The 20,901-nt window shown below is 44.4% G+C and overlaps 1 protein-coding gene across 1 annotated transcript; it reads right to left on the bottom strand.

The window, feature by feature from the left end:
- Positions 1-328: 328 nt before the first annotated feature.
- On the bottom strand, positions 329-20,555 carry NLRP12 (NLR family pyrin domain containing 12). Its single transcript, XM_016130921.2, has 11 exons — positions 20,482-20,555; positions 19,191-19,585; positions 16,609-16,689; positions 12,745-14,446; positions 11,558-11,728; positions 9,784-9,954; positions 7,849-8,019; positions 6,459-6,629; positions 4,266-4,436; positions 2,368-2,538; positions 329-1,695 (listed from the first exon to the last, which is right to left on the bottom strand). The coding sequence occupies exons 2-11, from the start codon at positions 19,477-19,479 to the stop codon at positions 1,608-1,610; spliced, it is 3,186 nt and encodes a 1,061-aa protein (XP_015986407.2). The 5' UTR covers positions 19,480-19,585; positions 20,482-20,555; the 3' UTR covers positions 329-1,607.
- Between the last annotated feature and the right edge of the window lie 346 nt (positions 20,556-20,901).

Raw genomic sequence — 20,901 nt, 5'->3', positions numbered from 1 at the left:
GGTAAAGTCCTGGGCTTGCCCACCCAAAAAAGATAGGGCAAGCATCTGTTTGAGACCCCTTTACTTTAATCCGCAGGCATTTATACTCCCCAAAATCTCCATCTGGTAAGGCATTGGCTAGTTTACTGTAACCTTTTGGATGTGAAAATACAAGGCCCACGGGACTTATGACATGGAAAAACATCAGCATCCTCAAACTAATGGTGGCCTTGCATTTTAATTAAGCACACATTTCATTGGGATACTGAGGTGGGCAAAGCCAATCAACTAATAGGACATTCAGCCAAGTAACCTAGCTGTTAAAACCCTTATAAAAGTACCCTCTACTTGGAGTATTACACATTTAGAAATGTAGCTTGTGGCCACAGGTACACTTGGAAAAATTGGTTGACATTAAGCACCATTCCTCCATCCCTTTCTGCCAACTTCAGGGGCAAGTATTTTAATTCCCATTAACTCTTGCTGGGCTTCTGCTTTGGAAGGCTGGGAGATTAAGCATCACACGTAACCCCACCATTAATGCAACATGTTGCCCACAGATTTTAGTGACCCTCATCTTTAAGGCAGCTCAGGGATTGACAATGAGGTTTCTTGCTCACCCAACTTCTGAATATGAGAACTGCTGTTGGTTTTGGAAGCCACTGTTGAAAGGGGTTGGAGGCCAGGCCAGGGACACAGAGGGTTTGGTAATTAAAGAATTTGATATCAAGGGACATGTGCGAGTGGTCATGGAGTATTTATTCATGTCCACAGAATCCAAGTTACTTTTCCAACCTTTCATAGATTACCAGGCCACTAAATACTTGTATCCCTACAAATCTTGCTTCCTAGTAAATTCTGGTCTCCATACAGCAGTTACTGAGTTAGGTATCACATGTTCATGGCATTCTTAGGAAGTTTTACAACAATCGTTGGCTTAGTCTGAAGTTCCCTAATTCAAGTCTCCAAGAATAAAATTCTGATTTCATGTTTTCATCCAAAACCTAATGTAGATTACTGGTCAGCCTATGGTTGCCTGATAGTGGCAGGTGTCTAGACATGGTTTGATTGACTCCAGCCAGGAGACGGTCATGGTGCAAAACAGGATTGCCAGGGTTGTTAGCGGGACTGTCGCATCACAACTGGTATCAACTACACTTACTATACCATTAACTCTTTGGGAACAGGACTTCCTAACTTGGGCACAATTGACATTTTCAGTTAAATTGTTGTAGGGGGCTGCCTTTATTATAGAATGTATTATAGAATGTTTAGCAGGACCCATGGCTTCTACTCATTAAATACCAGTAGCTCCCTTACTCCAATGTCTGCTAACATTATCAGTGTCCCCTTTTGGGGGTCGGGGGGCATATGCAAAATCACCCTTGGTTGAGAGCCTCTGATCTAGAATCTGGCCCTAAATTCTCTCCATGTCACCAACGTTCCCCAAACTAGAGCCCCAAGCCCCATCACATGTTGATTACATAGACCTCAAATAAAAAGGACATATTCTGCCTAGGCGGTTGCCTCTTGAGGAAATATAGAGCCTGAGTATTATGTTATTAACAGGTCCTGGGGCAATCTCCCTCTGTTCCGACTTCAAGAGAAGAACCAGCAGACAGAACCAGTCAGCAGCCAATGTCCAAGTAAGGTTTTGTTACCCGGAGCGCTGCCAGTCTTCTGTGGGTCATTTTATTCAGGTCCATTCCAAATAACCTGAGGACACAGGTTGGGAAATATCATTTCAGACCACTCTTGTGACATTTGATTGATATACTCAATCTACCATGCATCTTGCCCTGTTAAAATAATTCCATTATCTAGTACTTCACTTGAAACCAAATCCTCTTGGAAAACATGTTTACTTAAGCTACACACCATTTTAAGTCCCTCATGGGTGTCAACTCATTTAATTCATGATCATCATATGAAGAAGTAATTTTCCCTCATTTTTATAGTCAGGGACATTGAGGTACTAAGAGGTTGGATAATTTGCCAAAAACAAACAAACAAACAAACAAAAACCACACACACCACAAAATTAGAAAGTCATAGAATTAGAATTTGAGGCCAGGCAGAGTAATTAGAGATTCTCACTCAGCTATGATGGCCTCATTTGACAGATTAGAAAATAGATACTCAGTGCATTCTCCAAAGCTGCACAGCCAAGCATATGGTAGAAGTATTGCCCAAGATGCAACATGAGGTCTCCTCTGTATTCTATTCAAATTGCATACATGAGATGAATGAATAACAAGTGAAATAGTCCCAAATTTTCTAGATTATTTGTCTATCCAAACTGGGGAGGGGGGGGTCTTAATTATTGATTTTCACTCCTAACTCCAAGCCCCATGTCCTGTCCACCCAGAGCCAGGAACCATCTCTCACCAGAGGACTCGAAGTTTGCAACCAGGATGACTCAGCCGCTTGCACAGCAGCCTGACACCAGTGTTGCCCAGGGAGTTGTTGGTCAGATAAAGCTCTGTCAGGGTCTGGTTGACCCCCAGGGTGGAAGAAAGATCTTCAGAGGCTTTGGCAGTGAGGCCACAACTGTCCAGCCTGTTATTGAAGATGAAAGGGAAAAAAAAAAAAAGGTTGAAAAAATAATCATGAGCTACTTTTGGAAAGTCTTTTTTTCATAAGGAATCAGGATAAAGATTTTAGGGGACTAGTTTACAAGAAAGCAGAGTAGAACCAAACCAGTCCAGGTCACAGTGCTGATGGCAAGCTCTTCAGAGAGGCATTTAGGGATGCCCCTCCATTTACAGCTTCATCTATAATAGAAACCAGTTGGCTTTGCCTTTTGGGAATTATACCCCAATTTCTCATTGGTACCTCAGTGTCAGTCCATCTGGGGTTCACGTGGTTCTCAACCTCCAGAGGTGAATAGAGGGTCCAGGCCTAAGCAGGTTGGTTTCTGTGTCCCAAGCCATCATAAGTGGTTCAGCTGGACACAGGATCCATCCACCTAGAGCTTGTGAATCGGAACCACACTTTTCCTAGAGCTTTTGCTTTCAGAACTTGGACTTGGAAAGAAGTCATCTACAAAGTTGTAAGCATCTGCTACCAAGCAGAGTCAAGGCTAACCTGATCTGATAGTGGAGCCAATACAGCAATGAGTACAGAAGATAATGGAAATCAAGGTTCCAAATGCCTAGATCAAGCCATATCTGAAGAATGTCTTTTGGTTACAGTTAATAAATCCTGTTTTTTAGAAGCCAGTGTGAATTGGGCCACCACCTGCCCTAGAAATATATCGTCTAATTCTTTGTGATTTCTATTCTGCTCCCGATTTTGTATCTTTCCTGTATTCTCTGCTGTTACAATGCAAATAAGAATAGGTAACATTTATTGAGAACCGATAAAGTTCTAAGGGCTTTACACTTAACTTTATCATTTATTCCTCATAGTGGTATCATAGCTGGGATGTTAAATGGAAATATTTTAATCTTAGTTTGGCAGATGTCATGAGGCACCCAATGCTAGCCTCTAAAACAAGGTACAAGAGAACAGTCTGGGACTTGCAAGAGAGAAAAAAAAAAACAGAGCTTCGTGAACTGGAACCACCTACATGACAGGTACAGAAAGTCAGGAATAGAAGACTGTGGTGAGAGCTGAGGAGGGGGTTGTGTAAGGAAGCCTGGGCAGTGGAGGCACCTCCTAGAGGCCCCTAGAAGAACTCATATATAATCCTTATGAGAGGGGTAGCAGTTGGATGCCTGCCAGATGGGGGTACTGACAACCCAGAGAGACCTTGGGAGCACTGATTAAGGGAGAAAAGCTATCCCCAAGCCCCCATCTTAATCCTCAGTTACCCAATGCCCTGGATAAGCAAGACTCAGAAATAGAAGACAATTTAAAAAGTCGACATGCCTGATCCACTTGTAAGTCTTTCAGGTTGGGGGCCAGGCTGGTATTGGAAGAAGGAGGAAGCAATAGTTCACCTTTGATTAGAAAATTTATTATACTTTGAATTTTTATTATATAAAAGTTACCAAAAAGCCATAGGTCTGCCCAAGTCAAAATCCAAGGAAAGAGGGGGTTTTATAGAAAAAGTTTAGAGGCAATGACTGAAGGAAAAATGAGGCATTTCCTGTCTGTATTCCCCCAGAGTATGAAGTATTCTGTGACTTGTTTGCACAGTTTTTCTTTTTACCTGTAGACTCCCATATCTTCCAAAGTGACACAGGGATAACCCTTCAATAGAAAAATCAAGGACAAACAAACGCTGGCACCCCAGGGACCACCACCACCACCACCGCCAGTCCTGAATACCAGCCGCTCACCACAGTTTCTGGAGTCTGCATGTGGGGTGCCTTAGCCCCTCACACAGCAACCACATGCCCCTGTCACCTAGGTCATTGAAACTCAGGTCCAGTTCTCGGAGGTGATGATTGAACTGGAACACGGTGGACAGACCCTCACACGCCGCAGAGCTGAGCCGGCAAATGCCCAACCTGGAAAGACACGGTACACAGAGCAGAGCTGACATCTCCAGGGACCTCTCCTGAGAAGGCTTTTGTGCCAGGCACTGTGCTCACTGCAGAGAGAGTGATAGACTCCATCGCTACCCTTGAGAGAGAAAATGAAGGAGGAAGAAAGAAGCAGGCAGGAACGAAGCTGGAAGGAAGAGACAAAAAGGAAGGAACACAAGAATAGCAAAAAGAAAAAATAAAAGATAATATTTAATATCTCTTGGATGTTTAGAACAGGTTAAGTGTATTATTAGTTGGATAATAAGCACTATAACAAGCACTACAGACTAGGGGCTTAAACAAACATTATCTCCCAGTTCGGAAGCCAGAAGTCCGAGATCAAGGTGTCAGCAGGATTGGTTGCTGCTGAGGCTGTGAAGGAGAGTTCGTTCTAGTCTCCTCCTCCAGCTTCTGGGAGTTTGTTGGTGACCTTTACCATTCCCTGGCTTGGAGACGCATTATCTTGTCTGTGCCTTCACCTGCACGTGGTGTTCTCATTTGTGTGTGTGTCTGTCCAAACTTGCCTTTTTCATAAAGACACCTTCTTAAGGGTCCGCCCTACTCCATTATAATCTCATCTGAACTAAGTTCATCTGCACCAACCCGGGCTGATTGCATCTCCCTCCCCACCAGCTTCATTTGAAGCCTTAACTCTTAGTCCTTCAGAATGTGACTGGAGAAGGGGCCTTTCAAGAGATGATTAAGTTAACATAAGGCCGTTAGATATGCCCTTATCCAATTTGACTGATGTCCTTATAAGAGGAAATGAAGACTCACAAAGAGACACCAGATGTCTCCAGAGAGGACACAGCGAGGTCTCAGGAGAAACTAACCCTGTCGATTCCTTGATCACAAACTTCCAGCCATCAGAACTGTGAGAAAGTAAATATCTATTGTTTAAGCCACCCAGGCTGTGGTATTTGATGATGGCAGCTTGAGCAAACGAGTACAGATTGATACAGACCTTATTTCCAAACAAGGTCACATTCTCAGGTACTTGGGGTCAGGACTTCAATATAAATTTTTGGAACATATGAATCCATAACACAAGTGATTTATGGGTATCACTTCATTTGTTCCTTACAACAGCCATTAGGAGGGAAAAGGACTGAGGCTCTCAAAGGTGTCATGCCCTCCTCAGGTCACAGAGCTAGAGTGTATGTCCTTGATGTAAGTGTCATTCTCAACCACACTCCATGCAACTAGTGTGGTGACCATTGAGACTGGAAGCGTATTTGGGGGCTTAAGAGAGTCAAAAGAGCTTTCATATAGTTTTTTCAAATTTTCAAAGATTCCTTCTTGTCCTTAGATATAGCTACCCATACTGTAAAAACCTGAAGTCCCCTTGCTTTTGCATGCATCAGTGTCCTCAGGTGACATGTAAGATCTGTGTAAATATGAATATCTGGCAGACCTGCTGCCACTGGACAAGAGGGAAGGACCCAGAGCAGTCTAAGATTCTCATGAAAGAGGGTGAAAAAATGGGGCACAGATTTATCTCAGTCCTCTAAAGATTAAAAAAAATCTCCTTTGGGACTACAAAGAAAAAAATTTTTCTGAAAATAGACAGCCTTGCTGCATTTTTTGTTCATTTGTTTATCCATCTCTTCACAATTCCTGAATTAGAATACCACACACATACACACAAATGACCAATTTTGATTAGTGATGCTGAAGAGAAGTCCAAAGTCAAATAGGATGAAAAAACTAGGACCTTATCTTAGGGTTAGGGAAGGCATCCAAAGGGAAGAAGTATTTGTTTTGAGTCCTAACAGATAAAACAGATGTTATCAGGATAAAAAGGGAGGACTACAGAGCAGAAAGAAATTCCAGGAAGAAGGAGCAGCTGGTACAAGAGCCCTATGAAAGAAAGTTCTTTGAAAGGACACAGATAGAGCTAAAGGTTAAGAAAGGAAGGGAAGGAGCATGGCCCCAGTAAGACCAGACTGAAGGGCAAGGATTGAAAATTTGGACTTCAATGATGGTGAGAAAAGGGAGACTCACCGGAGGGTCTGGAGTTTGCACTGGGGATGCCTGAGGCCCTCACACAGCAGCAGCACCCCAGGATCCCCCAGGTCATTCAGGCTTAGGTCTAGTTCCATCAGGCTCTGGTTCACACTCAGGGTGGAGGCCAAGTCTTCACAGGCAGCAGCAGTGAGGTGGCAAATCTTCAACCTATTCAACGTATGTTATGGAGTGTTTTCTATATAATGCCAATTTTTCCTCCCTACCTCCAGTCTTCAGAGCAATGCATTCTCAAACAAACAATTCATTTTTTAAAAACACACAAAGGCCTGGAGTGGATCTTTTCAGAGAAGATATATGAATGGCCACAAATCACACAAAAAGATGCTCAACATCACTGATCATTCGGGAAATGAAAATCAAAACTACAATGAGACACTACCTCACACCCATTAGAATGGTCATTATAAAAAAAAAGAAGAAGAAGAAAGAAGAAAGAAAGAAAGAAAGAAAGAAAGAAAGAAAGAAGGAAGGAAGGAAGGAAGGAAGGAAGGAAGGAAGGAAGGAAGGAAAAGAAAAGAAAAGAAAACAGACAAAAACAAAACCCAGAAAATAACAAGTACTGGAAAGGATGTGGAGAAATTGGAACCTTTGTGCACTATTGGTAGGAATGTGAAATGGTGCAGCTGCTGTGGGTAATGGTATAGTGGTTCCTCAAAAAATTAAAAATAGTCAAATGAGTCATCAATTCCATTTCCAGGTACACCTCCAAAAGAATTGAAAGCAGGGGTTCAAAGAAATATTTGCACACCCATGTTCACAACAGCATTATTCAAAATAGCCAAAAGGTGGAAGCAACCTAAGCGTCCATCCATGAATGGATAAACAAAGTATAACACATACACAGAATGAATACATAACATAAAAAATTACCATTTTAACCACTTTTAAGTGTACAGTTTAGTGGCATTAAGTATGTTCACACTGTTGTGTATCCGTCATGACGATCCATCTCCAGAACGGAAACTCTGTATTCATTACATAACTTCCCATCCCCTCCTGCCCTGGCCCTTGACAACCACTGTTCTACTTCCTGTCTCTATGGATTTGACTATTCTAGTTACCTCATATAATCTTTGTCTTTTATGATTGATATTTCACTTAGCATTATGTCTTCAGGTTTGTCCATGTTGTAGCCCATATGAGAATGTTATTCCCTTTTTAAGGTAGAATAATGCTCCATTGTATGTAGAGACCACATTTTGTTTATCCATTCCCCGCTGATGGACATTTGCGTTGTTTCCACTTCTTGGTTACTGTAGATAATGCTGCTCTGAATATGGGTGTGCAAACAATGAATGCATAGCCATAGCATCATTCAACATGAGGAGCTCTGCCTCCTATTGTGTTGGCCCCACAAAGAACTCACCACAAGGTCTGCAGCCTACAGACTGGGTTCCTCAGGCCTTGACACAACAGCTTCAGACCCAAGTCCTCCAGTGCATTTCCTGTCAGGTCCAGCTCCACTAGGTGTCGGCTGGTGCTGAGCACTGAAGCCATCTCCTGACAAGCGCGGGCCTCCAGGTGACACTTTCTCAACCTCGGGAGGAAAGAAACGTTGGAGGTGGCACCATCTTGAATTTCTGCATCCTGATGGCTCATCCCCCTGGCCCATTTTGTTACCAACACAAACCCACACGTGTCACTAAAGCTGCAGAGAAGGACAAGACTTCATGATCTCCAGAAAGGAGTGTCTTGTCTAATAAGACAAAGAAGTAGCAGTTACAATTCAATGTAGGTTGTGCCACTAAGGCAGTGCAGCACAACAGCTCAGAGGGGTCTCTAGAGCTCAGCGGCTTGCGTTTGCCCCCATCTCCACCACCCACTACCGCTGTGACCTCAAGCAAGTGTCCATCAAGTCTTAATTTTCGGTTTCATGTGTTACAGTGTCTCAGGTTCATTGACTCTAAAATAAGGATAATAACAGAGCCGACCTCAGAGGGCTGTTGCAAGGACTACATAATTTACTAAAGGCTGAGGATATGGGGCTGGGGCTGGCATAGAGAGAATGCTCAGTCAACGTGAGCTACTGTTTATCAAAATCGTCATGGCTGAGGAGCCACCTCACTCAGCAAACAGTGTGTGCAATTAGAGGAGACTTTGGGTTGGTTCTTGAAAGCTGCAGAATGAGGGTGGCTGTGAGATAACAGAAAATATGTATACTGGTCTCTGCCCCTGGTTCCTGACACAGAAGTTCTAAAATCCTTGCAATTTCCTAAGTAATGAGAGTACTAGCAGTATCTTCTGTTCTATTGAGGCAACTCTTGGTAGGCTTCTGGATAGGGGCTGGTGACTGACCAGAAAGACCACGCAATGCTTAGAAGCTTGGAATTTTCAGCCTTACCTCCACACTCTAGATAAGGGAAAAGGGCTGGAAACAGAGTTACTTACTGATCCTGCCTACGTGAGGATGCTTCCATAAGATTCCAATAGTAGGGTGCTCAAAGACTTCCAAGTGGGTAAACACATCCCTGTCAGGAGGATGACACATTCCAACCCACCAGGATAGCAGCTCCTATGCTTGGGACCCTCCCATGCCTGGCCCTATGCATGTCATCATCTGACTGTCCATCTGAGTCCTTTTTCACATTCTTTGATAGACTGGTAAATATAAGCATTTCCCTGCCTGAGTTTTGGGAGCCGCTCTAGTAAATTAATCAAACCTGAAGTTAGAGGGTCATGGGAACCTCTGATTTGTAGCCCATCAGTCAGAAGCACAGGTGACCACCTGGACTTGCAACTGTCATCTGAAGTTGGGGAGAGTGGTCTCCTGGGACTGAGCCCTTAACCTGTGGGGTGTGACACTTTCTCCAGGGTGATAGTATCAGAACCGCATAAAATTGTAGGACACCCAGCTGGTGCCCCAGAGAATGGCTTGGTATGGTAGAAACCCTCCCCCCCACACACACACATTTGGTGACCAGAGGTGTCAGAAGCAAACTGTGTAAGTGGTAAAGGAGATACACAGGAGGGAAACTCGGTGGTCTTTCTAGCACAATGACATTGCAGAAGGGGGCTGTGCAATGAAAAGGTATTGGCATGGGGAGCTCAGGGGTTCTGACTCCCCAGGATGAGAGTGGGTGCTTGGTGGGCAGGTAGCCCCGGGGACTCCTCACCATGTGGGAATGGTGAGGTCAGAGGAGGCCAGAAAGAGGTTCTCTGAAGTGCAGAGTCTAAGGCAGAGTTATGAGTCACGAGTTGAAGTGCAGCCTTAATTTCCAGATAGAGACTTGGGAGTCATCTGCTATTCCAAGCCCAGGAGACAAGGAGTTTGCCCGGGGAGATGGCACAGATTAGGACTCACTGGATCATCTGCAGCCTGCACTTGGGGTGCTGGAGCCCCTCACAGAGCAGCTTCATGCCTGGCAGCCCGAGGTCATTGCCGCTTAGGTCCATCCTCATTAAGTTCTTATTAGCCATCAATGCGGCTGTGAGGTCCTGACAGGCAGAGCTGGAGACCCAGCACCTCTTAAGCCTAGAATGGGAAGAAGGAGAAGATAGCCAGTCATTTCCTTTGTGTTTTTTTTAGTCGAGGTTCTGTCCCTTGTCCTTTCTTGCCCTCTCTCTTTTGGTCTATACCTATTTTTCTGTTTTTCTAAAATCAAAGGAAGGAGATTACTAGTTGCCAGGGGCGGGAAGCAGGGGCATCAGAGGAGTCGCTGCTCATGGTAAGGGTGTTTCTTCTTGGTGCGATGAAAATGTTCTGGAATTAGATCATGCAGATATGTTGCACAATCTTGTGCAATATACCCAACAAAGAAAAATTGTTGCCTCATAAGTGAATAATATCTCAATAAAAATAAATAAAAGCAACAAGAACAGTGTGAAAAGTTTTTGGTGCTTTGTAGTCAAGGCAATGCTTTCACAGAGGTTGCCCTTGGGAAAGAAATCCAAGATCCCTCCCACTCTCTCTTCTCCACTTCTTTCTTTCCCTATCACTATGAGAAGAAGCAGGTCCCAAGGTGCTCACTGGGTCACATTTGCTGATTGGCAGGGTTACTGTGCCTTGAAAGCATAACATAATATTCACCATTTTTTAAAGTTTTATTTTTCAACTACAGTTGACATTCTATATTATTTTATATTAGTTTCAGGTGTGTAGTGCAGTGGTTAGCCATTCACATAATTTACGAAGTGGTCCCCTTATTGGTCTGGCCCTCAAATTCATCATTAAGTATCCAGTGCAGTAGCATTAAGCATATTTACATTACTTTGTGACCATCACTACCATCCATCTCCAGAACTTCATCTTCCAAAATAGAAACTCTGTACCTGTTAAATAATAACTCCCCATTCCCCCTTCCTCTCAGCCCCGGGCAGCCAGCATGCTGCTTTCTGTCCCTATGGATTTGCCTCTTCTAGACATCTCCATTGTGTAGTCCTGGCATCCTTGTTGGAGATCTTTGGCTGTATATGAATGGGTTTATTTCTAGGCTCTCTATTCTATTCCATCGGTCTACATATCTGTCTTTTTGCCAGGACCATGCTGTTTAATTACTGTAGCTTGATAATATAGTTTGAAAACAGCAGGTATGAGATAGGAAGCCTGCAAAGGGGCAGATAAAATTAAGAAGAGCGAGAGATAATGACACCTGAACTAATATCAATCCTCATCTGTTATGGGCCAAGCCGTGTCCCCCATGAAATTCATATATTGAAGCCCTAAGCCCCTATACCTCAGTGTGCAATTGCATTTGAAGAGAGGGTCTTTAAAGAGATGACTTAAGTTAAAACTGGGTCATATGGGTGGGACCTGGTCCAATCTGACTGGTGTCCTCATAAGAAGAGATGCAGACACAGGCACACACAGATGGAGGGCCATGTGAGAACACAGGGAGAAGATGTTCATCTACAAGCCAAGGAGAGAGACCTCAGAAGGAATCAGCCCTACCGACACCTTGATCTCAAACTTCCAGTGTCCAGAATTGTGAGAAATAAATTTCTATTGTTTAAGTTACCCAGCCTGTGGCACTTTGTCGTGGTGGTTCGAATTGACACTGTTTTGTGTCCTTTCTGACTAAGGCCCACAACAGGGCCTGGCGGGGCCATTGGAAGGTCCTCAACCAGCTTAGGCTCACCTCAGATTCTGAAGTTTGCAGTTGGGGTGTTGGAGCCCTTGACACAGCAGCTTCACCCCCCGGCTCCCCAGGGCATTGCGGTACAAAGCCAGCTCCATCAGATTCGGGTTGGTGCTCAGGGCGGCAGCAAGTTGCTCACTATAGGCATCTGGCAAAATATTCCTCTCAGGTCTGCATGAAGGAATGACAAGTCGAGTCTAGTTTTCCCAGTCGCTTTACAATGATTACGTTTGGCACTTGACTGTCACTTCAAAATTTATAAAGCATTCTGTCATCTTCATTTTAATTTATCTTCCGAGTGACTCTGTGTTACTCACCCAAGGTCATGTAGCTGGCAAGTAGTAGAAACCAGACTTAAACCCTGAGACTAGGGATGGGACATAGATTTCATCTAAGAGGTATATGTATTTTTATATATTGAGATAACACTGGTTAATAACATTATGTAAGCTTCAGATACACAACATTATAGTGCAATGTCTGTATACTCTATTGCATGTTCATCACCCAATGTCTTCTTTCTATCCATCACCATATATTTGACCCTTTTTACTCGTTTCACCCTACCCACTACATCCTTCCCCCCTAGCAACAACCAATCTGTTGTCTGTATCTGTTGTCTGTTTGTTTTTGTTTTGTTTTGTTGGTTGGTTACTTTTTTGTTTTTATTTTGCATGGGCGAAATCATATGGTTTTTGTCCTTTTCTACCTGACTTACCTCACTTAGCATAATACCCTCTAGGTCTACCCATGTTGGCACAAATGACAATATTTCATCTTTTTCAGGCTGAGTAGTATGCCATTGTATATATGTAACACATCTCATCTTCTTTATCCAATCATCCACAAGTAGACAACTGCCTGGATGATATTTGTTGATCAAATACATTCCCCTTGACCGCAATTTAGTACCAATGAGCATTGTTTGAGAGCAGGAAACTAACCTGGACACTACTGACATCTGGAGGCAGATCATCTTTATTGTTGGGGGGATGTCCTGAGCACAGAGATGTGTTTGCAGCGTCCCTGGCCTCTACCCACTAGATGCCAGTAGCTCTCCTCCCATCTCCCCAAGTTGCTACAACCAAGTCTTTCTCCAGATATTGCTGAGTGTGTTCTGGAGTAGGGGCAACATCACCCCCAGGTAAGAGCATGAACTTAGCCAGCAAGCCCCAATAAGTACTTACAATGGTGCCAGAGGCATCTGGGGCCCTGAAGTCCACCTTGCCCCATCTTCCTCATCTGCACTGTAGGCAGCCCCGTACAAATGCAGCACCAGGACGCTCCTGCAGTTCTTCATGCAAAAGGAGGAGACCATGTGTTCCATCTTTGTGGCAATGCTGCTGACCACAACCACTTGGAAGTGGTCCAGGGCCTGCTGGATGAACTCTTTCTCCTGGATCTCGTACAAACAGCTGAGGAACTCTAAGGAGCCCCGCTGCAGGGTGGAGCCCTCGCTCTGAGCTTTGCTTTGGATGCACTGTAACAGTTCCATCTTGATGCGAGGTGAGACTTTCCAGCAAAGACACTTCTCCAGGTAGCTTCTTGTCTCTTCATTGAGAAGCCCGAACAGGAAACGGACAGTGAGTGCCAAGAAGCTCCTTTCAGAAAACGCATATTCAGCCAACAGCCTCCTCAGGTTCTGGTCTGGGCTGGCCCCACTCTCCCCACCGTCCAGGATGTAGTACATGGCCGCAAAGAATTCCTGGAAACTCAGGTGTATGAAGCTGTAGAACTTCTCACAGTTGATGTCCTTCTGGAAGATGTTCATGTTTAGGAATGAAGAGACATCGACCCCATCCAGGCCATGCTTCCGGAGGTCCTGCTCCTCAAATAGGATTTTCTGGTTCCAGAGACCATCTGCTGCCAAGGAGCATAGCCCTCTCTGGTTGGGCGGGGGCTGGAGGGTTGGAGACCCTGGCTTGGGCTGCATCAGACTCAGAAGGTAGAGCATGTACACCGCTGTGGTGGTCCTGGACGTCTGTCTTAAAAGTCCCCCACCCTCCAGCTGCTGCTTGAGGCAGGTGCAGACCACCCAGCACACCAAAGGGACAAAACACAGAGTGAAAAGGGGCTCATTGTCCCTCACGAAGTTGAAGACTTGGCCCGCCTGCTCCGTGTTGTGGAAATACTTGTAAAAGTACTCTTTCCTTTCAGCTTCAGAGAAGCCCAGGACCTCCACGTGCCTGGGATGCTCCAGCAGGTGTTGCAGTTTCTCCAAGGCCGCTGGCCTGGTAGTGATAAGCAAACACAGCTCCGGCAGCAGCTTCTTCCGAATTAGGCTGCTAAGGAGGAGCTCCGTGGGCTGTTTCTCCTCCCAGCATAGGCAGCAGGATCCCTGAGGGTCGTGGAAGGAGGGCCTGAGCTCGTCAAAGCCATCAATGATGAAAAGGAGGCGCTCGGGAACTTGGACAAGCTCCCAAAGGGGCGCGCTGGGCTCAGGCCAGCAGCTGGAGAGGAGGTCTTGCACGCTCTGATCTGACGCGCTCTGGTTCATCTCCCTGCAATTGATGTAGAAGACGTAGTCGAACCTGTCCTGAAAGACCCTCCCGTCGGCCCAGTCCAGCATCACCTTGTGGGCCAGCATGGATTTGCCCATCCCCGCCGCCCCCTGCAGGACCACTGTGTGCGGAGGCTCGGGACGCTCCTCGTCTGGCTCAAACAGGGTCTCCATCTGGATGAGGCTGGTCTGGTGTCCTATGGTTCGCGCGTGTCCCCAGCCTGTGTCCAAAAGCTTCTGCTGGGCCCACACGGGATTTGAGTGTTCCTTCACCAGGAGCAGCCGGGTGTAGCGGTGGCTGAGATTGACGCATTCCCCCAGGCGCGCGTTGCGGTCCTCCATCAGCCGGAACTTCCTGCGGACGTAGTCCCTGTAGGTTTCCCGCGGATCTGATGGGGAGGAATGAAGGGTGCGTGGAAGATGCATCAGCAATCTTTCATGAATTCTTGAGTTAAAGCACACCAGGGCCTAGTGCCTCCTTGTTCTGCAATATCCTTGGAACAGTGTTCAAGATGGAGCCTGAGTACCTTGGTACTTCTGTGTAAAGATCCCTGCTGGTGGGAGGCGGAGGCATGGACATGGAAAGTGTACTTACACACAAGACTCTAACCCTGCTACTCAAACGGTGGTCGGTGAGCCAAGTAGTGTCGGAATCAGCTTTCAGGTTGATGAAGTGCACGTCTAGGGGAATGTGTCAACCTCTTCCAGCTGTACCCTTGTACTCTCCTGGTGAAGGAACACCAAACCCCACGTGGCTTCATCAGGGAGCTAGTTGGAAATGCGAAATCTTGAGCCCCACTCCTCACCTACTGAATCAGAAACTGTGTCGCTAGCAAGATCGCTGTGTGGTTTGCATGCGGCTGAAAGTTTTTGGTGCCTTCTCTGAAAAATGGTAGATGCATGTCTACAATGGAGAACTTATCCGTTCTATATAAATCCTTCGCTCAAAATGTCTTTGGGAAAGGCTGTTTGGTGTAGATGAGTAATGTAGAACACTGCTTCTCAGTGGGGTGATCGTTCCCCCCTCCCCCACCCCCGCACATTCTGCAAGATCTGGAGATTTTTTTTTTGGTTGACACAACTATGGGTGCTGCTGCCATCTAGTGGGTAAAGTTCTGGGACACTGCTCAACAGCCCACAATACACAGGTCAGGCCTCTCACAACTGTCCTGCCCAAAGTGTCAACAGAGTGAAGGTGGAAAACCCTTGACCTGGACAAAAATGTGTCCCTTTGTATTTGGATGTCACAGAGGCCCATAATATCTGCCCAAGGGAAAGTAAAAAAGAGATCTGAATTTGACCCCAGAAGTCTCAAAAGGAATGCATGTATTGTTTTATTTTTAATTATGGTGAAATATACATAATATTTACCATTTTAACCATTTTCAAGTGTATAAGTCAGTGGCAGTGAGTGCATTCATGCTGTTGAGCAACAATCACACTATCTCTTCCCAGAACTTTTTCATCATGCCCATTAAATACTGACTCACCATTTCTGCCCTCCCCCCAAACCACTAGCAGCCTCCATTCTACTTTCTGTCTCTATGAATGTGACTGTTTTTGGTACTTCATACAAGTGGAATTATACAATATTGTTTCCTTTTGTGTTTGGCTCATTTCACTTAGCAGAATGCTTTTAAAAATTCATCTCCGTTACAGCAAGTATCAGAGTTTCATTCTTCTTTAAGGCTGAGTAATATTTCATGGTTGTATATATACCATATTTTGTTTATCTGTTCATCTCTTCATAGATAATTATTTTATTAGCTCTCAATGTGTACTGATAAACAATATTAAAACTTCTAGGTTTATAAAGTCCAAGTATACTGCTCTTTTGATACTGTCTGGTGTAGAAAACATTTTTGCATGGAACCAAAGTGGTTGTGACAGCAATCTTTGGGTTTTGTAAAAGTCTTATAGTCTTTCCTTGTAGAGAAAGAAGTGTGTTATTGTTGGTGGTGTTGCCATTCATCCAACAGCCCATACTCTTGTTTCTTCCTTGCCAACAATTCTGATTCTATTCAAGTAGTGGGTGTTGATCACTTGATTTCAGTTGTCCCTTCAGAAGCCCACAGGGATGGATGATGGTTTTCCTAAATTAGTCATGAGTGACTTAGTTCCCCTTTGCCAGTGGCTGGTCTGGGATTAGGCATGTGCCTTGGTCCTGGCCAAGCGTTACATGGATATGACTGCTTTAGGGAAAGAAACTTTTTGGAAGAGTTTTATTCCTGGATAAAATGACAGTCACTTGAGGAAGAAAGCCTTTGCCTTCGCTTTTGTCCCTGCTAAGAATTCTTTTCTATGAGGTGGTTTGGTCCCCATCTAGCAAATATGAAGTGAAAATCCTTGGAACAAAATGCCAACATAGGGAGGTTGATAGAATTGAAACAGGAAGAAGTTGGGGCTTCGATGGTGTTGTTAACACCTCCCAAGACTTCTTGTTATATGCAAACATGAAGTAAATGCCTTTTTGTGTTTGATCTACTCTCAGCTGGATAGTTTAATATGTGTAGCCCAATGCATTCTAATGGATACCTGGCTCATAGCTCACCTTTTCTTGGAGTTCCAGTAAAGATTTTCAGAGAACATGCTGACTGGCTCCCCACTGAGGATAGGCCACGGGGTGAAGTATCTGGAAGAGAAATTTAGGGGAATTCAGATAGCACATATCTGGCTAGCTCTCAACATTAGCCACTACTACATCAAACTGTTTACATAATAACTCCCTGCCCACCCACACCCCAGAATGTTCAGCCAACAACTCATACACACTATTGTTGAAAACATTTGTTTTTTCATAACCCAATTTCCTTCCTGGGTACCCATATCATGGTGTCTGGTACCTCTACCCAGCCAATTAGTCTTCTCAGACAGTAAGTCCCGAGTCAGCTTGGATTCCCTCCTCCCCTTCAGCCCTCGGCCATGTCTGATCTATGCATCCATCCATGCATCCATGCATCCATGCATCCATCCATCCATCCATCCATCCATCCAACAAATATACATATACTGGTCACCAGACATTTTTCTAGTCATTGGCAATATGCTCCATGGACTTTATGTTCTAATAGAATGGAAAAGCCAGTGTATAGAAAATAAACACCAATGTAACTTCAGATAATTTATCACAATTAAAAAAAAAGTAATTCTTGAATATTACAGCTGAAAAAGACATCAAAGATGTTGTACCTTAGCATTTCCCAAAACATGTATGAAGCATATACTACCACCCACTTCTACAGGCAGATTCCTAGTGCCCCAGACCTGCTGAACCAGAGTCCCTGGTGTGGGTCTTTGATTCTACATTCGTAAGAAGGTGTCCAGGTGACTCTGATGTACATTAACATGTGAAAACATGTTATATACAAAAATGATTTAGTCCAATCCCCTTTGTCTTACAGATAAGGAGAGAGAAGCCCAGAGAGGTACATGGATTCTTCAACATCACACAGTTAGACTAGAGCAAAACTAGACATGTGATCTCCTTAAGACCAAGGGGTCACCTCCTTGTGAATTAAAAGGAGAAGGATATTGATCAAATAGTTCCCAGTTGTTAGAGCTGGGGAGAGATTTAGGTGGGATGGGGAGAAAGGAGGGAATTGATACTTGTATATTATTTGAATTTCTTAAAATAAATATAAAGCTTCTCTAAGTAAATACAATTCTTCTGAATCACACATGAATACATTTGTCTTTTTATTTATTGCTGATAACACTTTTTCATTTATGTCTCTAAGTAAAAATGTAACCCAATGTCATATTCCCCAAGTCCAATGCACCTTCAATATTCTCCAAGAATGGAGACAAGGAGAGAAGGAATCATGTAAGATCAGATCTGGGAAGGCCTTAAGAGGTTATCTTCCCATTGTACATTTCCAGCTCAAGAGCCTACTGTTAAATTTCTATAAATTACAAGCCAGGTGACATCGTATAGTAACTTAAAATCAGCCATGCTCTGATACTTACGCAATGGAAATAGCAAAAGCCACAAACCAGAGCCTTTGTGTTTTCAGCCTCATTAAAGACTGTTTTTTGTTTTTTGTTTTTTTAGAGATGTTCAACATTTACTGACACAGCACTGCCATCACACATCCTTTGAGACACTAAGCCTCACAGAGGTGACTGTGCATAGCCAGGTGTTGGCACAACATGAATGTTCATTCAAGAAACACTTGCCAAGACTTACTCTGTTCCTGGCCATAGCTAGACACTGGAATCTCAGAGAACCAAATAAAGAGTCAGAAGTCTCCCTGCTCTTGAGGGACCCACATTCCATTAGGGGTGACAAGTGACATTAAAAACCAGAGCTCAGATGGGATAAAAAGGATCAAATATGTGGTGACAGAAAGAAATCTAACTATGGGAGGTGAACGCACAATATAAATATATATATGCCTTACTGTTAAAATGTACAGCTGAAATTAACCAGATTTTGTTAACCAATGTCACCATAAACAATAAATTAATTTAAAAACATAATAAAATAAAGTTAATGGCCCTGGGCAGGGGTGGGGTTGGGGCAGGAACAGAGTTCAAATGCCATCTCTGCCACATTCAATAAAAGCTGGTGTTTGCTGAGTACTTACCATCTGCTGGGCATTGTGTTAAGCACTTGGCACATACTGTCTCATGGACTTTTGTCTGGGGGTAAATCATTTTTTTTTCTGAGCCTCAGTTTTCACATTTATGGAATAGACACAATAATAAATTCATCACACAGCATTTTAGACATTGAATGTACCAAAGCATCATTACACACAATGGGTACCTTATTATCACAGGGAACCAATAAGTGTTTGTGTCATTGTGATTATTAAATAGGACAGAAGATACAATCAAATAAATCTGAATGCTAAAGAGGCACGAGTGGGGTCACTAAGCCAGCCAGAGAGGGACAAGAGGAGGGAGGAGAGGAGCAAAGAACTCACAGGAAAGGTAGCACCTCAAAGGTTCTGATGGATAAATAACAATTTTCCAGGCAAAGAAGATAGAGGGAGGGTGTCCCAGGCAGAACACAGCAAGAACAAAGGCTAAGGGGATAAGTTAGAAGTCAGGTCTTATGGGCTCAGTGGTTATCAGAAAGAAGGAGATTGGTGGGTTGCAGTCCTGAAGGTCTCATCACCACCTCCTTACCCATCACCAGGTCCTCTCTCTGTCCTCTCTCCCACAGGTCCTTCCTGTTGATCCGATCAAAGATGCTCAGTGCCAGCACCCAGGCCTCCCCTATCCCATAATGGGCCACCAGCAGCTGCGCCATTTCCAGGGGACCAGCTGTCTCCATTCGTCCCCAGGGAATCCCATCCTCCCCCATGTCTGTAGCTGTCCCCAGGTGTAACTTGAACTTCTTCAGCTCCACAGCCTCCAGTTCTTCCAAGTAGACAGACAGGCGACAAAGGCCATCTCTGACCATGGTTCGGGACATGGGGACGCTAGGAACCCTGAAGGAAAGCAGCTGTAGCCCAGAATGTTTCTACACACAGGACGAACAATTCCAACATGGCCACCATCTCGTCACTCACAGGCAGAGGCTGTAGGAATGAGACACAGGAAAGTCTTGCTTTTGAAATAAAGCTTCCTCACCCTCCAGTTTCCGCCTGCCCTGCCCCACCCCGCCTCACCAACTAGGTTGAAGAAGAGGAAGTGGGGAGAAATTAGGAAATTGCCATTCCACTCATGAAAAGACCAAACAGGCTTTTTCCTTTGTCCCAGCTATGTTTCCCTTGTCTCACTAGTGTCTGTAGTCCATTGTACTACCATCAAAACCATTACTCCGCTTCCCTATTAGACATCCTCCCATTGGTGTCAGCCTTGGACAAGTAACTCGCATCGGCCAATGGAATGTGAGTGAATGTGCTGTGACCCATGGGCCAATGTTGGCAAGTTTCTCTTCCAGGCATCTTTTCCAGATGAGGAGACAGAATCCCAGAGAGGTACATGGATTCCGTAACGTCACACAGCTAGACTAGAGCAAAGTTAGATATCCAATCTCTTTCAGACCACGGGGTCACTCCCTGGTGAATTAAAAGGACACAGTCTGAAGGAGGATGCTCATCAAATAGTTATTAGCGCTGAGGAGAGGTTGAAGTGGAAAGTTGCAAAGGGTTTTTATTATCATTGTCGATCTGGATTGATGAGAGGCATGAAAGAGCTGGCGTGATGCGGGAGACAGTGGGAAATCATGATTCTTGTTTTTTTCCACCAGAATTCACAAAAATGGGCAGTTGTCACAGGTAGCGGGGAATGAATGAAGTTTTTTGAGCACAGCACCAACGTGAAGGTGTTTCAGAAAGACGAATGAGTTTCTGCAGTCTCTGCAGGAACAGGGGTGCAACATGGAGATCCTCCAGGCTTTATACGTTCCTCCTGCCCGTACCCCATGCCTCACCACTTTACCAGCAGTGTGATCTTGGAAAAGTCACCTTACCTTCACTCTAAATCTCCAAAGGCTTGGCAAAGGAAGGAAGAACTCGGACACAGGTTAAGTCCTTCTATGACCTGCCTTAAATGAGACGCTTGGAGCAGGTTTGGCCTTGAGCCTCAAATGTGGCGTACTTTAATTTTCTTGCTCTCACTTCCTTTTTCCTTCAACTGATATCATCCTTGGAAGTCTATTTACTCAATGCCATTGCTGCTAGAGTTAGGGATTGGACAGATACACTCAAGGGAAAGTGGAGACTCGTGAGGGCCAATCGCATTTTCTGGACTCAAAATACAGCTGTATTCACAATATGCAAAGAATATAGATCCAGAGGTTATTTAAGGAATAGAATTGTGGTTAGGGACCATTTATAGGTACAATCTCAAAACCATATCACCACTTAATGTTTTTCAAACCCCAATGTGC

Source organism: Rousettus aegyptiacus, unplaced genomic scaffold, assembly GCF_014176215.1.
Source record: "Rousettus aegyptiacus isolate mRouAeg1 unplaced genomic scaffold, mRouAeg1.p scaffold_m13_p_14, whole genome shotgun sequence".
In the NCBI taxonomy this organism is placed as follows: Eukaryota; Metazoa; Chordata; class Mammalia; order Chiroptera; family Pteropodidae; genus Rousettus; species Rousettus aegyptiacus.
This window is presented reverse-complemented; position numbering and strand designations above follow the sequence as displayed.

Coding starts and splice junctions, on each gene's coding strand:
- NLRP12 (XM_016130921.2), bottom strand. CDS start 19,479: ATGTCCCGAACCATGGTCAGAGATGGCCTTTGTCGCCTGTCTGTCTAC. Junction 8,020..9,783: donor TGCAGGCTGCAGATGATCCA/GTGAGTCCTAAT, acceptor TTTCCTCCCGAG/GTTGAGAAAGTGTCACCTGG. Junction 4,437..6,458: donor TGCAAACTCCAGACCCTCCG/GTGAGTCTCCCT, acceptor GTGTCTTTCCAG/GTTGGGCATTTGCCGGCTCA.